At 54.4% G+C, this 17,025-nt stretch overlaps 1 protein-coding gene across 1 annotated transcript; it reads right to left on the bottom strand.

The window, feature by feature from the left end:
• Positions 1-1,548: 1,548 nt before the first annotated feature.
• Positions 1,549-6,219, bottom strand: LOC131937100 (CD209 antigen-like protein 2). Its single transcript, XM_059294294.1, has 4 exons — positions 6,154-6,219; positions 3,400-3,573; positions 1,905-2,093; positions 1,549-1,676 (listed from the first exon to the last, which is right to left on the bottom strand). The coding sequence occupies exons 2-4, from the start codon at positions 3,560-3,562 to the stop codon at positions 1,549-1,551; spliced, it is 480 nt and encodes a 159-aa protein (XP_059150277.1). The 5' UTR covers positions 3,563-3,573; positions 6,154-6,219.
• Between the last annotated feature and the right edge of the window lie 10,806 nt (positions 6,220-17,025).

The raw sequence follows: 17,025 nt of genomic DNA, 5'->3' as shown, positions 1-17,025 counted from the left end.
TTATGAGAGTAATGTTACAGTTATGATTTTATGATAGTAATGTTATAGTTTTGATGTTATTAATGTGATGTTACAGTTATGATGTTATGAGAGTAATGTTATAGTTGTGATGGTATTAATATGATGTAATAAAAAACGGATACAACTTCCTCAGCGATGCCGGATAACGCCGGTGGACGTGAAAACTGCGTCAACTACAACATGGTCTACAAACCTCTCAACGACGACAAATGTGATTTGTTGAAGGGGTTCGTGTGTGAGATGCCAGTCTTGGCAGCATGAGGCTACACAGGTGTCACGTGCTAGCCGCTAGCTACTGTCACGTCACGTGCCAGCCGGTAGCTACTGTCACGTCACGTGCTAGCCGGTAGCTACTGTCACGTTACGTGCTATGAAGTCACACGACCAAAAACGCTTACATTAAACACAATCAGTCCCTCGCCATATCTGAAAGACGATTCTCTGCCCCTAAAAAACAGCCGTCCGTGACCACAATTTACAGACAACAGCAAGCTGATAGACGATAGATAGTTCTTAATCTTTCTAAATCTCCCTAAGTTTCAAATCATTTAAAAACTATCTCTCCCTAATAGCCTTCACTAGACCGAATGCTCTAGATTGTAAACATTCTCATGAACCACAGCTCACCAAAATGTTATGTAGTAATTTATCGAGTAATTTAATTTTGTTAAATCTCTTTTATTTCAAGAACTTTTCATTAATGTTTGATGACTAATTAAACATTTAATTAAATTTTAAAAAGTGGAAATTCTTGTATTGTCATTGAAGTGGAACGTTTGAACTAAATCTCTTCATTAGAGCTGGGTCAAAATTGGGTTACAAGATTTGCCACAAACCCACAAACAAACAAACATACGTTGCTAACTAAATAAAAGCTTGTAATAAAAATGCAGACACGTTTTTCCCAACACAATAATCGAAATTTTAATTGCTAACAAAATCTTTTTGTGGACAACTCTTTTGCTGCTAGTAGCAACAATATTAAGACAAGCTGCTACTGTTCACATAGTAATGCAATATTTGTTACCCTCATTTTCTCAATGTAGTTAGTTGTATGTGTTTATTATGTAGAAGTGTGTGGCAGTATGTGAACAAATATTATGGGAATTACTGTCGTTTTAATGGATGTTGAAAGTTACAAGTGATGTTTTTGGTATTAGCTTAGCTGGGTGAGGTTTTGTTTGTTTGTTTTTTTCTTGTTTACATTGCACGAGCAAACCCACACACGAAAACAACAAAAGCTGTTTCTATTTAAAGCAATCATTGTTTTCTGTTACACATTTTTGATCGTTGGTGTTTACAGTCTCACCTTCCAGCCAGGATTTGATCCTCTTAGGTTATTGCACATGTTTTTAATACGGTTCGACAAAGTCATCAATCTTTTGTAAAGTAAACCAAAAAAGTAGTGGATAAAATGAAACACATGTGTGCTAGCTGACAATATGTTTTTAGCGAGTTATAGAGTAAAATACAACTGTGTGTATGTGAGTATGTGAGTCTGTGTGTCTGTGTGTCTATGTTTCTATTTTAAGCAGTAAACATCACCATCTCACACATAAAATTCATGAGAAGCGAACAATCGCCGTCATTCAAAGATTTAGAAAAAAAATAATTGTAGCTGATGCAGTCTTCCCCAGTGAAGGCGTTGTCGGGTTCTGGAAATACATGAATGAATTTTAGGATAATTCTATCATATAGGTTTTTAAAACTAACAAGTAAACCACTGCACTGCTAAATTTGTAAATTTTATTTAAGGTAGACATCTTCGCATAGATTAACTTCCTTCAACAATAATGATTTTACCCATTTAAGCTTAGGGACACATTGTTGAAAATAAGGTTTAAGATTTTGTTTTTGATTGCAGTAAATCTATGTGTACTCACTAATGACAGGAAACAGCACGTCTCTCCAGCTACTGTTGAGCACAGAGCCATCGTCCACCCATTTGAAAACATCTTCAGTTTCTAAATCATCCAAACCCAGCCAGATTTGGTAGTTACCAGCGTCGGCAAGTTTCTTGAAGATGTTGATTTTCTCCTGAGTTTTCATCGTGTAAAGATTGCCACCATATTCTGGGGACACGAGGCCAGTAAACAAGTTAAAATCTTTTGTTTATTTGTTTTTCGCCTTACACAAATATTTAATCTATCACAAGTTACAATCTTTTGTTTATTAGGTTTTTTCGCCTTACACAAAAATGTAATCTATCACAATAGCTCAATCATGGCCATCTTATTGTAATGTTACAATATTTTAGACGTGTCATTAAAACATTCTTTACAAAACAGCGCCCAGGCAGGGTTCGATTCGGCGCCCTGGGCTATCATGTGAGCGCTATGGTGCATTATTTCGTATAGTCTATGAATAAGAAAGGCTACTACAGTATTTAACTGAATCGAATCCTGGCATCCTCCGGCGCCCCGACAGGGTGTTATTTGGCGCCACGGGCCTTCCCGCGTTAGCTACGGCGCCTACATTCGATTAGGTGAGTACAAATGACTATGAATAAGTTGGGGTACTAAAGTCGTTTACTTAATTGAATCAAGCGGTTCTGTAAGCGCCCCAGCAAGGTGCGTGTGTCGCCTCGCGACAGACTGTGAGCACTTTGCGTTCATGTTTGCATTAAAGTTTTTGTTTATGTTTGTGTTATTTGCATTTTTTTGAGTTATTGTTTGCGTTTAGGTTGGCATTAGTGTTTCTATTATTTTTGTGTTTGTGTTTACTTTTTTGCTTGCGTTTGTGTTTTCTTTGTGTTTGTGTTTGGGTTTGCGTTAGTGTTCGTGTTTGGGTTTGTGTTTAAAAAATCAAAAGTAGAATAAGTTTTACTTCCGGTTACCTGAAATCGCTAAAAATGTGTTACATAACTGCAACTTTGATATAATACTTATATATATATATATATATATATATATATATATATATATATATATATATATATAACCCTAACCCTATATATATATAAATATATATATATATATATATATATATATATATATATATATATATATATATATATATATATATATATATATATATATATATATATATATATATATAAAATTCATACATACATCCACACAGACACACGGACTGAATTGTAAAACCCAGTATTTTCGACGTGATTACCTATAAAACGTCGAAATTTTGATAAAACTGTATTTATAATTTTTCCCCGATTAAAATAAGTCCCCTATAATCCGTATATGATGAAGTACTGTAAAACGATGAAAACTGAAAATTGCACGTGATTTTTGTGCACGATTACAATAATTCCTCTATAAACTTTGTACGAGAAAGTAAAATAACATCGACGTTGTATGGTTGGCGTGACCTTGATTCATATTTTAATTAATTGCTTCTAAAAATAAAAAAGATCACCCTGGCAGGCTTTCCTGGCACTTGTGTAGTTCATGACCTCTGTGGATAACCGTACACAAACACTGGCACTTCCGTTCTGCATGTAGGTGAAGTTTGTCGCTGGGTTACATAACTGTGTGGTTGTGAATGTGGAGATGTGGCTGATGGGGGTCAAGGTCGGCATCGGCCAGGACCCTTCAACAGATTGTAGGACATTTAGATATAGGACATCACAGGTTGTAGGACATTTGGATATAGGACATCACAGGTTGTAGGACATTTGGATATAGGACATCACAGGTTGTAGGACATTTGGATATAGGACATCACAGGTTGTAGGACATTTGGATATAGGACATCACAGTTTATAGGACATTTGGATATAGGACATAAGAGGTTATAGGACATTTGGATATAGGACATAACAGGTTATAGAACATTTGGATATAGAATAATCGAATATAAAATAAAACCGTTGAGAGGACATATGAGCACAGGACATGTGAATTTAGGACATTAAAGTTAAGTAGCACAAGTAGAAAAACAGGAATCTGATTAAATGTGCTAATGTTCCAAGATTACGAGTGTTGTGTGTGTCGTTGAACTGAAACCACTGATATTTACCTAGACTACAGGTATTGAGTGTGTCGTTAAGGTTGAACTGAAACCACTGATATGTACCTAGACTACATGTGTTGAGTGTGTCGTTGAACTGAAACCACTGATATTTACCTAGACTACAGCTGTTGAGTGTGTCGTTGAACTGAAACCACTGATATTTACCTAGACTACAGGTGTGAGTGTGTCGTTAAAGTTGAACTGAAACCACTGATATTTACCTAGACTGCAGGTGTTGAGTGTGTCGTTAAAGTTGAACTGAAACCACTGATATTTACCTAGACTGCAGGTGTTGAGTGTGTCGTTGAACTGAAACCACTGATATTTACCTAGACTACAGGTGTGAGTGTGTCGTTAAAGTTGAACTGAAACCACTGATAATTACCTAAACTACAGGTGTGAGTGTGTCGTTGAACTGAAACCACTGATATTTACCTAGACTACAGGTGTTGATTGTGTCGTTAAAGTTGAACTGAAACCACTGATATTTACCTAGACTGCAGGTGTGAGTGTGTCGTTGAACTGAAACCACTGATATTTACCTAGACTACAGGTGTAAGTGTGACGTTAAAGTTGAACTGAAACCACTGATATTTACCTAGACTACAGGTGTTGAGTGTGTCGTTGAACTGAAACCACTGATATTTACCTAGACTACAGGTGTTGAGTGTGTCGTTGAACTGAAACCACTGATATTTACCTAGACTACACGTGTTGAGTGTGTCGTTGAACTGAAACCACTGATATTTACCTAGACTACAGGTGTTGAGTGTGTCGTTAAAGTTGAACTGAAACCACTGATATTTACCTAGACTACAGGTGTTGAGTGTGTCGTTGAACTGAAACCACTGATATTTACCTAGACTACAGGTTTTGTGTGTGTCGTTGAACTGAAACCACTGATATTTACCTAGACTACAGGTGTTGAGTGTGTCGTTGAACTGAAACCACTGATATTTACCTAGACTACAGGTGTTAAGTGTGTCGTTGAACTGAAACCACTGATATTTACCTACACTACACGTGTTGAGTGTGTCGTTGAACTGAAACCACTTGATATTTACCAAGACTACAGGTGTTGAGTGTGTCGTTGAACTGAAACCACTGATATTTACCTAGACTACAGGTGTTGAGTGTGTCGTTGAACTGAAACCACTGATATTTACATAGACTACAGGTGTGAGTGTCTCATTAAAGTTGAACTGAAACCACTGATATTTACCTAGACTGCAGGTGTTGAGTGTGTCGTTGAACTGAAACCACTGATATTTACCTAGACTACAGGTGTTGAGTGTGTGGTTGAACTGAAACCCCTGATATTTACCTACACTACAGGTGTTGAGTGTGTCGTTGAACTGAAACCACTGATATTTACCTAGACTGCAGGTGTTGAGTGTGTGGTTGAACTGAAACCCCTGATATTTACCTACACTACAGGTGTTGAGTGTGTCGTTGAACTGAAACCGCTTGATATTTACCTAGACTACAGGTGTTGAGTGTGTCGTTAAACTGAAACCACTGATATTTACCTAGACTGCAGGTGTTGAGTGTGTCGTTAAAGTTGAACTGAAACCACTGATATTTACCTAGACTACAGGTGTTGAGTGTGTCGTTGAACTGAAACCACTGATATTTACCTAGACTACAGGTGTTGTGTGTGTCGTTGAACTGAAACCACTGATATTTACCTAGACTACAGGTGTTGAGTGTGTCGTTGAACTGAAACCACTGATATTTACCTAGACTACAGGTGTTGAGTGTGTCGTTGAACTGAAACCACTGATATTTACCTAGACTACAGGTGTGAGTGTCTCATTAAAGTTGAACTGAAACCACTGATATTTACCTAGACTGCAGGTGTTGAGTGTGTCGTTGAACTGAAACCACTGATATTTACCTAGACTACAGGTGTTGAGTGTGTCGTTGAACTGAAACCACTGATATTTACCTAGACTACAGGTGTGAGTGTCTCATTAAAGTTGAACTGAAACCACTGATATTTACCTAGACTACAGGTGTTGTGTGTGTCGTTGAACTGAAACCACTGATATTTACCTAGACTACACGTTTTGAGTGTGTCGTTGAACTGAAACCACTGATATTTACCTAGACTACAGGTGTTGTGTGTGTCGTTGAACTGAAACCACTGATATTTACCTAGACTACACGTGTTGAGTGTGTCGTTGAAGACGAACTGGAAACATTGCGTGTAGCTGTGTGAGCAGGTTCTGGCACAGGTCACGTGACTGACCCCAGTGAGGTCAACACCCAGCGAGACAAACCTTACATACGGGTTCTTCAGGACTTTGTACAGGGTCAAGGTCTGGGGGCTGGAGGCTGCTGGAGTTGTGACAAAGTCATGACTTTAATGTGACTTGAACAAAGTCATGACTTTAATGTGACTTAAGTGGAACAAAGTCATGACTTTAATGTGACTTAAAGGGAACAAGGTCATGACTTTAATGTGACTTAAACAAAGTCATGACTTTAATGTGACTTGAACAAAGTCATGACTTTAATGTGCATTGAACAAAGTCATGACTTTAATGTGACTTGAACAAAGTCATGACTTTAATGTGACTTGAACAAAGTCATGACTTTCATGTGACTTAACTGGAACAAAGTCATGACTTTAATGTGACTTGAACAAAGTCATGACTTTAATGTGACTTGAAAAAAGTCATGACTTTAATGTGACTTGAACAAAGTCATGACTTTAATGTGCATTGAACAAAGTCATGACTTTAATGTGACTTGAACAAAGTCATGACTTTAATGTGACTTAACTGGAACAAAGTCATGACTTTAATGTGACTTGAACAAAGTCATGACTTTAATGTGACTTGAAAAAAGTCATGACTTTAATGTGACTTGAACAAAGTCATGACTTTAATGTGACTTGAACAAAGTCAAGACTTTAATGTGACTTAACTGGAACAAAGTCATGACTTTAATGTGACTTGAACAAAGTCATGACTTTAATTTGACTTGAACAAAGTCATGACTTTAATGTGACTTAAGTGGAACAAAGTCATGACTTTAATGTGACTTAAGTGGAACAAAGTCATGACTTTAATGTGACTTAAGTGGAACAAAGTCATGACTTTAATGTGACTTAAGTGGAACAAAGTCATGACTTTAATGTGACTTAAGTGGAACAAAGTCATGACTTTAATGTGACTTAAGTGGAACAAAGTCATGACCAGAGTTCACCTGTTTCAGTGAGCTGGGCACGTGATGGGATTGTGTGGCAAGTCGACTTATCTGAGTCGGGTAGCCGTGTGGGGTCGGGTAGCCGTGTGGGGTCGGGTAGCCGTGTGGGGTCGGGTAGCCGTGTGGGGTCGGGTAGCCGTGTGGCCTGGGTCGGGTAGCCGTGTGGCCTGGGTCGGGTAGCCGTGTGGGGTCGGGTAGCCGTGTGGGGTCGGGTAGCCGTGTGGCCTGGGTCGGGTAGCCGTGTGGCCTGGGTCGGGTAGCCGTGTGGGGTCGGGTAGCCGTGTGGGGTCGGGTAGCCGTGTGGCCTGGGTCGGGTAGCCGTGTGGGGTCGGGTAGCCGTGTGGGGTCGGGTAGCCGTGTGGCCTGAGTCGGGTAGCCGTGTGGCCTGGGTCGGGTAGCCGTGTGGCCTGAGTCGGGTAGCCGTGTGGCCTGGGTCGGGTAGCCGTGTGGGGTCGGGTAGCCGTGTGGCCTGAGTCGGGTAGCCGTGTGGCCTGGGTCGGGTAGCCGTGTGGGGTCGGGTAGCCGTGTGGGGTCGGGTAGCCGTGTGGCCTGGGTCGGGTAGCCGTGTGGGGTCGGGTAGCCGTGTGGGGTCGGGTAGCCGTGTGGGGTCGGGTAGCCGTGTGGGCTGGGTCGGGTAGCCGTGTGGCCTGGGTCGGGTAGCCGTGTGGGGTCGGGTAGCCGTGTGGGGTCGGGTAGCCGTGTGGCCTGAGTCGGGTAGCCGTGTGGCCTGGGTCGGGTAGCCGTGTGGGGTCGGGTAGCCGTGTGGCCTGAGTCGGGTAGCCGTGTGGCCTGGGTCGGGTAGCCGTGTGGGGTCGGGTAGCCGTGTGGGGTCGGGTAGCCGTGTGGGGTCGGGTAGCCGTGTGGCCTGGGTCGGGTAGCCGTGTGGCCTGGGTCGGGTAGCCGTGTGGGGTCGGGTAGCCGTGTGGGGTCGGGTAGCCGTGTAGGGTCGGGTAGCCGTGTGGCCTGGGTCGGGTAGCCGTGTGGCCTGGGTCGGGTAGCCGTGTGGGGTCGGGTAGCCGTGTGCCCTGGGTCGGGTAGCCGTGTAGGGTCGGGTAGCCGTGTGGCCTGGGTCGGGTAGCCGTGTGGCCTGGGTCGGGTAGCCGTGTGGGGTCGGGTAGCCGTGTGGCCTGGGTCGGGTAGCCGTGTGGCCTGGGTCGGGTAGCCGTGTGGCCTGGGTCGGGTAGCCGTGTGGGGTCGGGTAGCCGTGTGGCCTGGGTCGGGTAGCCGTGTGGCCTGGTTCGGGTAGCCGTGTGGCCTGGGTCGGGTAGCCGTGTGGCCTGGGTCGGGTAGCCGTGTGGGGTCGGGTAGCCGTGTGGGGTCGTGTAGCCGTGTGGCCTGGGTCGGGTAGCCGTGTGGGGTCGGGTAGCCGTGTGGGGTCGTGTAGCCGTGTGGCCTGGGTCGGGTAGCCGTGTGGCCTGGGTCGGGTAGCCGTGTGGCCTGGGTCGGGTAGCCGTGTGGCCTGGGTCGGGTAGCCGTGTGGGGTCGGGTAGCCGTGTGGGGTCGGGTAGCCGTGTGGGGTCGGGTAGCCGTGTGGGGTCGGGTAGCCGTGTGGGGTCGGGTAGCCGTGTGGGGTCGGGTAGCCGTGTGGCCTGGGTCGGGTAGCCGTGTGGGGTCGGGTAGCCGTGTGGCCTGGGTCGGGTAGCCGTGTGGCCTGGGTCGGGTAGCCGTGTGGGGTCGGGTAGCCGTGTGGCCTGGGTCGGGTAGCCGTGTGGGGTCGGGTAGCCGTGTGGGGTCGTGTAGCAGTGTGGCCTGGGTCGGGTAGCCGTGTGGCCTGGGTCGGGTAGCCGTGTGGGGTCGGGTAGCCGTGTGGGGTCGTGTAGCAGTGTGGCCTGGGTCGGGTAGCCGTGTGGCCTGGGTCGGGTAGCCGTGTGGCCTGGGTCGGGTAGCCGTGTGGGGTCGGGTAGCCGTGTGGCCTGGGTCGGGTAGCCGTGTGGCCTGGGTCGGGTAGCCGTGTGGCCTGGGTCGGGTAGCCGTGTGGGGTCGGGTAGCCGTGTGGCCTGGGTCGGGTAGCCGTGTGAATTCGGGTAGCCGTGTGGCCTGGGTCGGGTAGCCGTGTGGCCTGGGTCGGGTAGCCGTGTGGCCTGGGTCGGGTAGCCGTGTGGGGTCGGGTAGCCGTGTGGGGTCGTGTAGCAGTGTGGCCTGGGTCGGGTAGCCGTGTGGGGTCGGGTAGCCGTGTGGGGTCGTGTAGCAGTGTGGCCTGGGTCGGGTAGCCGTAGGCCTGGGTCGGGTAGCCGTGTGGGGTCGGTTAGCCGTGTGGCCTGGGTCGGGTAGCCGTGTGGGGTCGGGTAGCCGTGTGGGGTCGTGTAGCAGTGTGGCCTGGGTCGGGTAGCCGTAGGCCTGGGTCGGGTAGCCGTGTGGCCTGGGTCGGGTAGCCGTGTGGGGTCGGGTAGCCGTGTGGGGTCGGGTAGCCGTGTGGGGTCGTGTAGCCGTGTGGCCTGGGTCGGGTAGCCGTGTGGGGTCGGGTAGCCGTGTGGGGTCGGGTAGCCGTGTGGGGTCGGGTAGCCGTGTGGCCTGGGTCGGGTAGCCGTGTGGCCTGGGTCGGGTAGCCGTGTGGCCTGGGTCGGGTAGCCGTGTGGCCTGGGTCGGGTAGCCGTGTGGCCTGGGTCGGGTAGCCGTGTGGCCTGGGTCGGGTAGCCGTGTGGCCTGGGTCGGGTAGCCGTGTGGCCTTGGTCGGGTAGCCGTGTGGGGTCGGGTAGCCGTGTGGGTTCGGATAGCCGTGTGGCCTGGGTCGGGTAGCCGTGTGGGGTCGGGTAGCCGTGTGGCCTGGGTCGGGTAGCCGTGTGGGGTCGGGTCGGGTAGTCGTGTGGCCTGGGTCGGGTAGCCGTGTGGCCTGGGTCGGGTAGCCGTGTGGGGTCGGGTAGCCGTGTGGCCTGGGTCGGGTAGCCGTGTGGCCTGGGTCGGGTAGCCGTGTGGGGTCGGGTAGCCGTGTGGCCTGGGTCGGGTAGCCGTGTGGGGTCGGGTAGCCGTGTGGGTTCGGGTTGCCGTGTGGCCTGGGTCGGGTAGCCGTGTGGGGTCGGGTAGCCGTGTGGGGTCGTGTAGCAGTGTGGCCTGGGTCGGGTAGCCGTAGGCCTGGGTCGGGTAGCCGTGTGGCCTGGGTCGGGTAGCCGTGTGGGGTCGGGTAGCCGTGTGGGGTCGGGTAGCCGTGTGGGGTCGTGTAGCCGTGTGGCCTGGGTCGGGTAGCCGTGTGGGGTCGGGTAGCCGTGTGGCCTGGGTCGGGTAGCCGTGTGGGGTCGGGTAGCCGTGTGGGGTCGTGTAGCCGTGTGGCCGTGTGGCCTGGGTCGGGTAGCCGTGTGGGGTCGGGTAGCCGTGTGGCCTGGGTCGGGTAGCCGTGTGGGGTCGGGTAGCCGTGTGGGGCCGGGTAGCCGTGTGGCCTGGGTCGGGCTAGCCGTGTGGGGTCGGGTAGCCGTGTGGGGTCGTGTAGCCGTGTGGCCTGTGTCGGGTAGCCGTGTGGGGTCGTGTAGCCGTGTGGCCTGGGTCGGGTAGCCGTGTGGGGTCGTGTAGCCGTGTGGCCTGGGTCGGGTAGCCGTGTGGGGCCGGGTAGCCGTGTGGCCTGGGTCGGGTAGCCGTGTGGCCTGGGTCGGGTAGCCGTGTGGGGTCGGGTAGCCGTGTGGCCTGGGTCGGGCAGCCGTGTGGCCTGGGTCGGGTAGCCGTGTGGCCTGGGTCGGGTAGCCGTGTGGCCTGGGTCGGGTAGCCGTGTGGCCTGGGTCGGGTAGCCGTGTGGCCTGGGTCGGGTAGCCGTGTGGCCTGGGTCGGGTAGCCGTGTGGCCTGTGTCGGGTAGCCGTGTGGGGTCGGGTAGCCGTGTGGCCTGGGTCGGGTAGCCGTGTGGCCTGGGTCGGGTAGCCGTGTGGGGTCGGGTAGCCGTGTGGCCTGGGTCGGGTAGCCGTGTGGGGTCGGGTAGCCGTGTGGGGTCGGGTAGCCGTGTGGGGTCGGGTAGCCGTGTAGGGTCGGGTAGCCGTGTGGCCTGGGTCGGGTAGCCGTGTGGCCTGGGTCGGGTAGCCGTGTGGGGTCGGGTAGCCGTGTGCCCTGGGTCGGGTAGCCGTGTAGGGTCGGGTAGCCGTGTGGCCTGGGTCGGGTAGCCGTGTGGCCTGGGTCGGGTAGCCGTGTGGGGTCGGGTAGCCGTGTGGCCTGGGTCGGGTAGCCGTGTGGCCTGGGTCGGGTAGCCGTGTGGCCTGGGTCGGGTAGCCGTGTGGGGTCGGGTAGCCGTGTGGCCTGGGTCGGGTAGCCGTGTGGCCTGGTTCGGGTAGCCGTGTGGCCTGGGTCGGGTAGCCGTGTGGCCTGGGTCGGGTAGCCGTGTGGGGTCGGGTAGCCGTGTGGGGTCGTGTAGCCGTGTGGCCTGGGTCGGGTAGCCGTGTGGGGTCGGGTAGCCGTGTGGGGTCGTGTAGCCGTGTGGCCTGGGTCGGGTAGCCGTGTGGCCTGGGTCGGGTAGCCGTGTGGCCTGGGTCGGGTAGCCGTGTGGCCTGGGTCGGGTAGCCGTGTGGGGTCGGGTAGCCGTGTGGGGTCGGGTAGCCGTGTGGGGTCGGGTAGCCGTGTGGGGTCGGGTAGCCGTGTGGGGTCGGGTAGCCGTGTGGGGTCGGGTAGCCGTGTGGCCTGGGTCGGGTAGCCGTGTGGGGTCGGGTAGCCGTGTGGCCTGGGTCGGGTAGCCGTGTGGCCTGGGTCGGGTAGCCGTGTGGGGTCGGGTAGCCGTGTGGCCTGGGTCGGGTAGCCGTGTGGGGTCGGGTAGCCGTGTGGGGTCGTGTAGCAGTGTGGCCTGGGTCGGGTAGCCGTGTGGCCTGGGTCGGGTAGCCGTGTGGGGTCGGGTAGCCGTGTGGGGTCGTGTAGCAGTGTGGCCTGGGTCGGGTAGCCGTGTGGCCTGGGTCGGGTAGCCGTGTGGCCTGGGTCGGGTAGCCGTGTGGGGTCGGGTAGCCGTGTGGCCTGGGTCGGGTAGCCGTGTGGCCTGGGTCGGGTAGCCGTGTGGCCTGGGTCGGGTAGCCGTGTGGGGTCGGGTAGCCGTGTGGCCTGGGTCGGGTAGCCGTGTGAATTCGGGTAGCCGTGTGGCCTGGGTCGGGTAGCCGTGTGGCCTGGGTCGGGTAGCCGTGTGGCCTGGGTCGGGTAGCCGTGTGGGGTCGGGTAGCCGTGTGGGGTCGTGTAGCAGTGTGGCCTGGGTCGGGTAGCCGTGTGGGGTCGGGTAGCCGTGTGGGGTCGTGTAGCAGTGTGGCCTGGGTCGGGTAGCCGTAGGCCTGGGTCGGGTAGCCGTGTGGGGTCGGTTAGCCGTGTGGCCTGGGTCGGGTAGCCGTGTGGGGTCGGGTAGCCGTGTGGGGTCGTGTAGCAGTGTGGCCTGGGTCGGGTAGCCGTAGGCCTGGGTCGGGTAGCCGTGTGGCCTGGGTCGGGTAGCCGTGTGGGGTCGGGTAGCCGTGTGGGGTCGGGTAGCCGTGTGGGGTCGTGTAGCCGTGTGGCCTGGGTCGGGTAGCCGTGTGGGGTCGGGTAGCCGTGTGGGGTCGGGTAGCCGTGTGGGGTCGGGTAGCCGTGTGGCCTGGGTCGGGTAGCCGTGTGGCCTGGGTCGGGTAGCCGTGTGGCCTGGGTCGGGTAGCCGTGTGGCCTGGGTCGGGTAGCCGTGTGGCCTGGGTCGGGTAGCCGTGTGGCCTGGGTCGGGTAGCCGTGTGGCCTGGGTCGGGTAGCCGTGTGGCCTTGGTCGGGTAGCCGTGTGGGGTCGGGTAGCCGTGTGGGTTCGGATAGCCGTGTGGCCTGGGTCGGGTAGCCGTGTGGGGTCGGGTAGCCGTGTGGCCTGGGTCGGGTAGCCGTGTGGGGTCGGGTCGGGTAGTCGTGTGGCCTGGGTCGGGTAGCCGTGTGGCCTGGGTCGGGTAGCCGTGTGGGGTCGGGTAGCCGTGTGGCCTGGGTCGGGTAGCCGTGTGGCCTGGGTCGGGTAGCCGTGTGGGGTCGGGTAGCCGTGTGGCCTGGGTCGGGTAGCCGTGTGGGGTCGGGTAGCCGTGTGGGTTCGGGTTGCCGTGTGGCCTGGGTCGGGTAGCCGTGTGGGGTCGGGTAGCCGTGTGGGGTCGTGTAGCAGTGTGGCCTGGGTCGGGTAGCCGTAGGCCTGGGTCGGGTAGCCGTGTGGCCTGGGTCGGGTAGCCGTGTGGGGTCGGGTAGCCGTGTGGGGTCGGGTAGCCGTGTGGGGTCGTGTAGCCGTGTGGCCTGGGTCGGGTAGCCGTGTGGGGTCGGGTAGCCGTGTGGCCTGGGTCGGGTAGCCGTGTGGGGTCGGGTAGCCGTGTGGGGTCGTGTAGCCGTGTGGCCGTGTGGCCTGGGTCGGGTAGCCGTGTGGGGTCGGGTAGCCGTGTGGCCTGGGTCGGGTAGCCGTGTGGGGTCGGGTAGCCGTGTGGGGCCGGGTAGCCGTGTGGCCTGGGTCGGGCTAGCCGTGTGGGGTCGGGTAGCCGTGTGGGGTCGTGTAGCCGTGTGGCCTGTGTCGGGTAGCCGTGTGGGGTCGTGTAGCCGTGTGGCCTGGGTCGGGTAGCCGTGTGGGGTCGTGTAGCCGTGTGGCCTGGGTCGGGTAGCCGTGTGGGGCCGGGTAGCCGTGTGGCCTGGGTCGGGTAGCCGTGTGGCCTGGGTCGGGTAGCCGTGTGGGGTCGGGTAGCCGTGTGGCCTGGGTCGGGCAGCCGTGTGGCCTGGGTCGGGTAGCCGTGTGGCCTGGGTCGGGTAGCCGTGTGGCCTGGGTCGGGTAGCCGTGTGGCCTGGGTCGGGTAGCCGTGTGGCCTGGGTCGGGTAGCCGTGTGGCCTGGGTCGGGTAGCCGTGTGGCCTGGGTCGGGTAGCCGTGTGGGGTCGGGTAGCCGTGTGGCCTGGGTCGGGTAGCCGTGTGGCCTGGGTCGGGTAGCCGTGTGGGGTCGGGTAGCCGTGTGGCCTGGGTCGGGTAGCCGTGTGGGGTCGGGTAGCCGTGTGGGGTCGGGTAGCCGTGTGGCCTGGGTCGGGCAGCCGTGTGGCCTGGGTCGGGTAGCCGTGTGGCCTGGGTCGGGTAGCCGTGTGGCCTGGGTCGGGTAGCCGTGTGGCCTGGGTCGGGTAGCCGTGTGGCCTGGGTCGGGTAGCCGTGTGGCCTGGGTCGGGTAGCCGTGTGGCCTGGGTCGGGTAGCCGTGTGGGGTCGGGTAGCCGTGTGGCCTGGGTCGGGTAGCCGTGTGGCCTGGGTCGGGTAGCCGTGTGGGGTCGGGTAGCCGTGTGGCCTGGGTCGGGTAGCCGTGTGGGGTCGGGTAGCCGTGTGGGGTCGGGTAGCCGTGTGGCCTGGGTCTGGTAGCCGTGTGGCCTGGGTCGGGTAGCCGTGTGGCCTGGGTCGGGTAGCCGTGTGGCCTGGGTCGGGTAGCCGTGTGGCCTGGGTCGGGTAGCCGTGTGGGGTCGGGTAGCCGTGTGGGGTCGGGTAGCCGTGTGGGGTCGGGTAGCCGTGTGGCCTGGGTCGGGTAGCCGTGTGGCCTGGGTCGGGTAGCCGTGTAGGGTCGGGTAGCCGTGTGGCCTGGGTCGGGTAGCCGTGTGGCCTGGGTCGTGTAGCCGTGTGGCCTGGGTCGGGTAGCCGTGTGGCCTGGGTCGGGTAGCCGTGTGGGGTCGGGTAGCCGTGTGGGGTCGGGTAGCCGTGTGGCCTGGGTCGGGTAGCCGTGTGGGGTCGGGTCGGGTAGTCGTGTGGCCTGGGTCGGGTAGCCGTGTGGCCTGGGTCGGGTAGCCGTGTGGGGTCGGGTAGCCGTGTGGGGTCGGGTAGCCGTGTGGCCTGGGTCGGGTAGCCGTGTGGGGTCGGGTCGGGTAGTCGTGTGGCCTGGGTCGGGTAGCCGTGTGGCCTGGGTCGGGTAGCCGTGTGGGGCCGGGTAGCCGTGTGGCCTGGGTCGGGTAGCCGTGTGGCCTGGGTCGGGTAGCCGTGTAGGGTCGGGTAGCCGTGTGGGGTCGGGTAGCCGTGTGGGGTCGGGTAGCCGTGTGGCCTGGGTCGGGTAGCCGTGTGGCCTTGTCGGGTAGCCGTGTGGCCCGAGTCGGGTAGCCGTGTGGGGTCGGGTAGCCGTGTGGGGTCGGGTAGCCGTGTGGGGTCGGGTAGCCGTGTGGCCTGGGTCGGGTAGCCGTGTGGCCTGCGTCGGGTAGCCGTGTGGGGTCGGGTAGCCGTGTGGGGTCGGGTAGCCGTGTGGGCTGTGTCGGGTAGCCATGTGGGGTCGGGTAGCCGTGTGGGGTCGGGTAGCCGTGTGGGGTCGGGTAGCCGTGTGGGGTCGGGTAGCCGTGTGGCCTTGTCGGGTAGCCGTGTGGCCCGAGTCGGGTAGCCGTGTGGGGTCGGGTAGCCGTGTGGGGTCGGGTAGCCGTGTGGGGTCGGGTAGCCGTGTGGCCTGGGTCGGGTAGCCGTGTGGCCTGCGTCGGGTAGCCGTGTGGGGTCGGGTAGCCGTGTGGGGTCGGGTAGCCGTGTGGGCTGTGTCGGGTAGCCATGTGGGGTCGGGTAGCCGTGTGGGGTCGGGTAGCCGTGTGGGGTCGGGTAGCCGTGTGGGGTCGGGTAGCCGTGTTGCCCGAGTCGGGTAGCCGTGTGGCCTGCGACGGGTAGCCGTGTGGCCTGGGTCGGGTAGCCGTGTGGCCCGAGTCGGGTAGCCGTGTGTGATCGGGTAGGGTAGCCGTGTGTGCTGACTGAGTTACGTTCTACTGACACCTACCCTGGATTCGAACACGTCACTATATTTACCATCCGACCACGCCGTCGCATTCTTTAACAAATTGAAATATTTTAAAGTATGTATTTAACTTTTTTACTCACCAAGTAGACTTACCTGAACAGACGAACAGAAAATGTAGAAGAGAAACAATTATTTGAAGCATCTTTTTTTTAAACTCTATAAAAATCACTGGCCGCCTTAACATCTAGGGGCGTAGAAACTATTTTAGATCCCACTATAGTAGCAAGCTAGCGGTTGATGGTATAAAAAATATTAACCTGGAATCTTCAAAGGCTAATCAAGCACGCCAAATTAAAAGAAAATTAAAAAGTATTCAACTAGCGGCAAGCTAAACAATTTAAACAGCTCAAATTTTTTTTGAACCGGTCTGACATTTGAGGTTCACAACATAATGATGCAGTTCAAAATCGCAGGTTAAAATGTGAATAGAATTAGCATAACAATCGACAAAAGCTCGAATATGATTGGACAGCTGTGTCACGTGAGACGGTGATTAATGTAGCCTGGTTAAAAATGTATGACATCCAACAAAGCTAATTTACATTGTTGAACACAACAAAAGCATAAAACAAGAGGCTTGAAGATGTGATGTAACCGAGTTTAATCAAAGTTTGTTTCGAACTTAGGTCTCTCGTTTGATCCGGCTCTCGGTGGCTTACGTTGGTGATTGTTGGTGATTGTTGGTGATTGTGATTGTTGGTGATTGTTGGTGATTGTTGGTGATTGTTGGTGATTGTTGGTGATTGTTGATGATTGTTGGTGATTGTTGGTGATTGTTGGTGATTGTTGGTGATTCTTTGTGATTGTTGGTGATTGTTGGTGATTGTTGGTGATTGTTGGTGATTCTTGGTGATTCTTGGTGATTGTTGGTGATTGTTGGTGATTGTTGGTGATTGTTGGTGATTGTTGGTGATTGTTGGTGATTGTTGGTGATTGTTGGTGATTGTTAGTGACGTAATCAGCCCGTTTTCTGTGAGTGTCCGGCCGTTTGAATATGCTAAGCTCATAGTTGATATATCTTTGTATAATTAATATAATAGAAGATACTTTTTAGAGTTTGATCTAGGGGAGTAGACCAACAACCTCGTCTAACAACACCGTGGTTCGTTTACTTTTTGCTTTAACAAACATATACATCAACAAAAGAATTTCTGTGTACAACATGTGTATG

The sequence above is a fragment of the Physella acuta genome, unplaced genomic scaffold (genome assembly GCF_028476545.2).
Source record: "Physella acuta isolate Inbredline_101_S28 unplaced genomic scaffold, ASM2847654v3 ptg000200l, whole genome shotgun sequence".
Taxonomy (NCBI): Eukaryota; Metazoa; Mollusca; class Gastropoda; family Physidae; genus Physella; species Physella acuta.
Note: the sequence above shows the minus strand (reverse complement) of the source record. Positions and strands in the feature narration are given on the sequence as shown.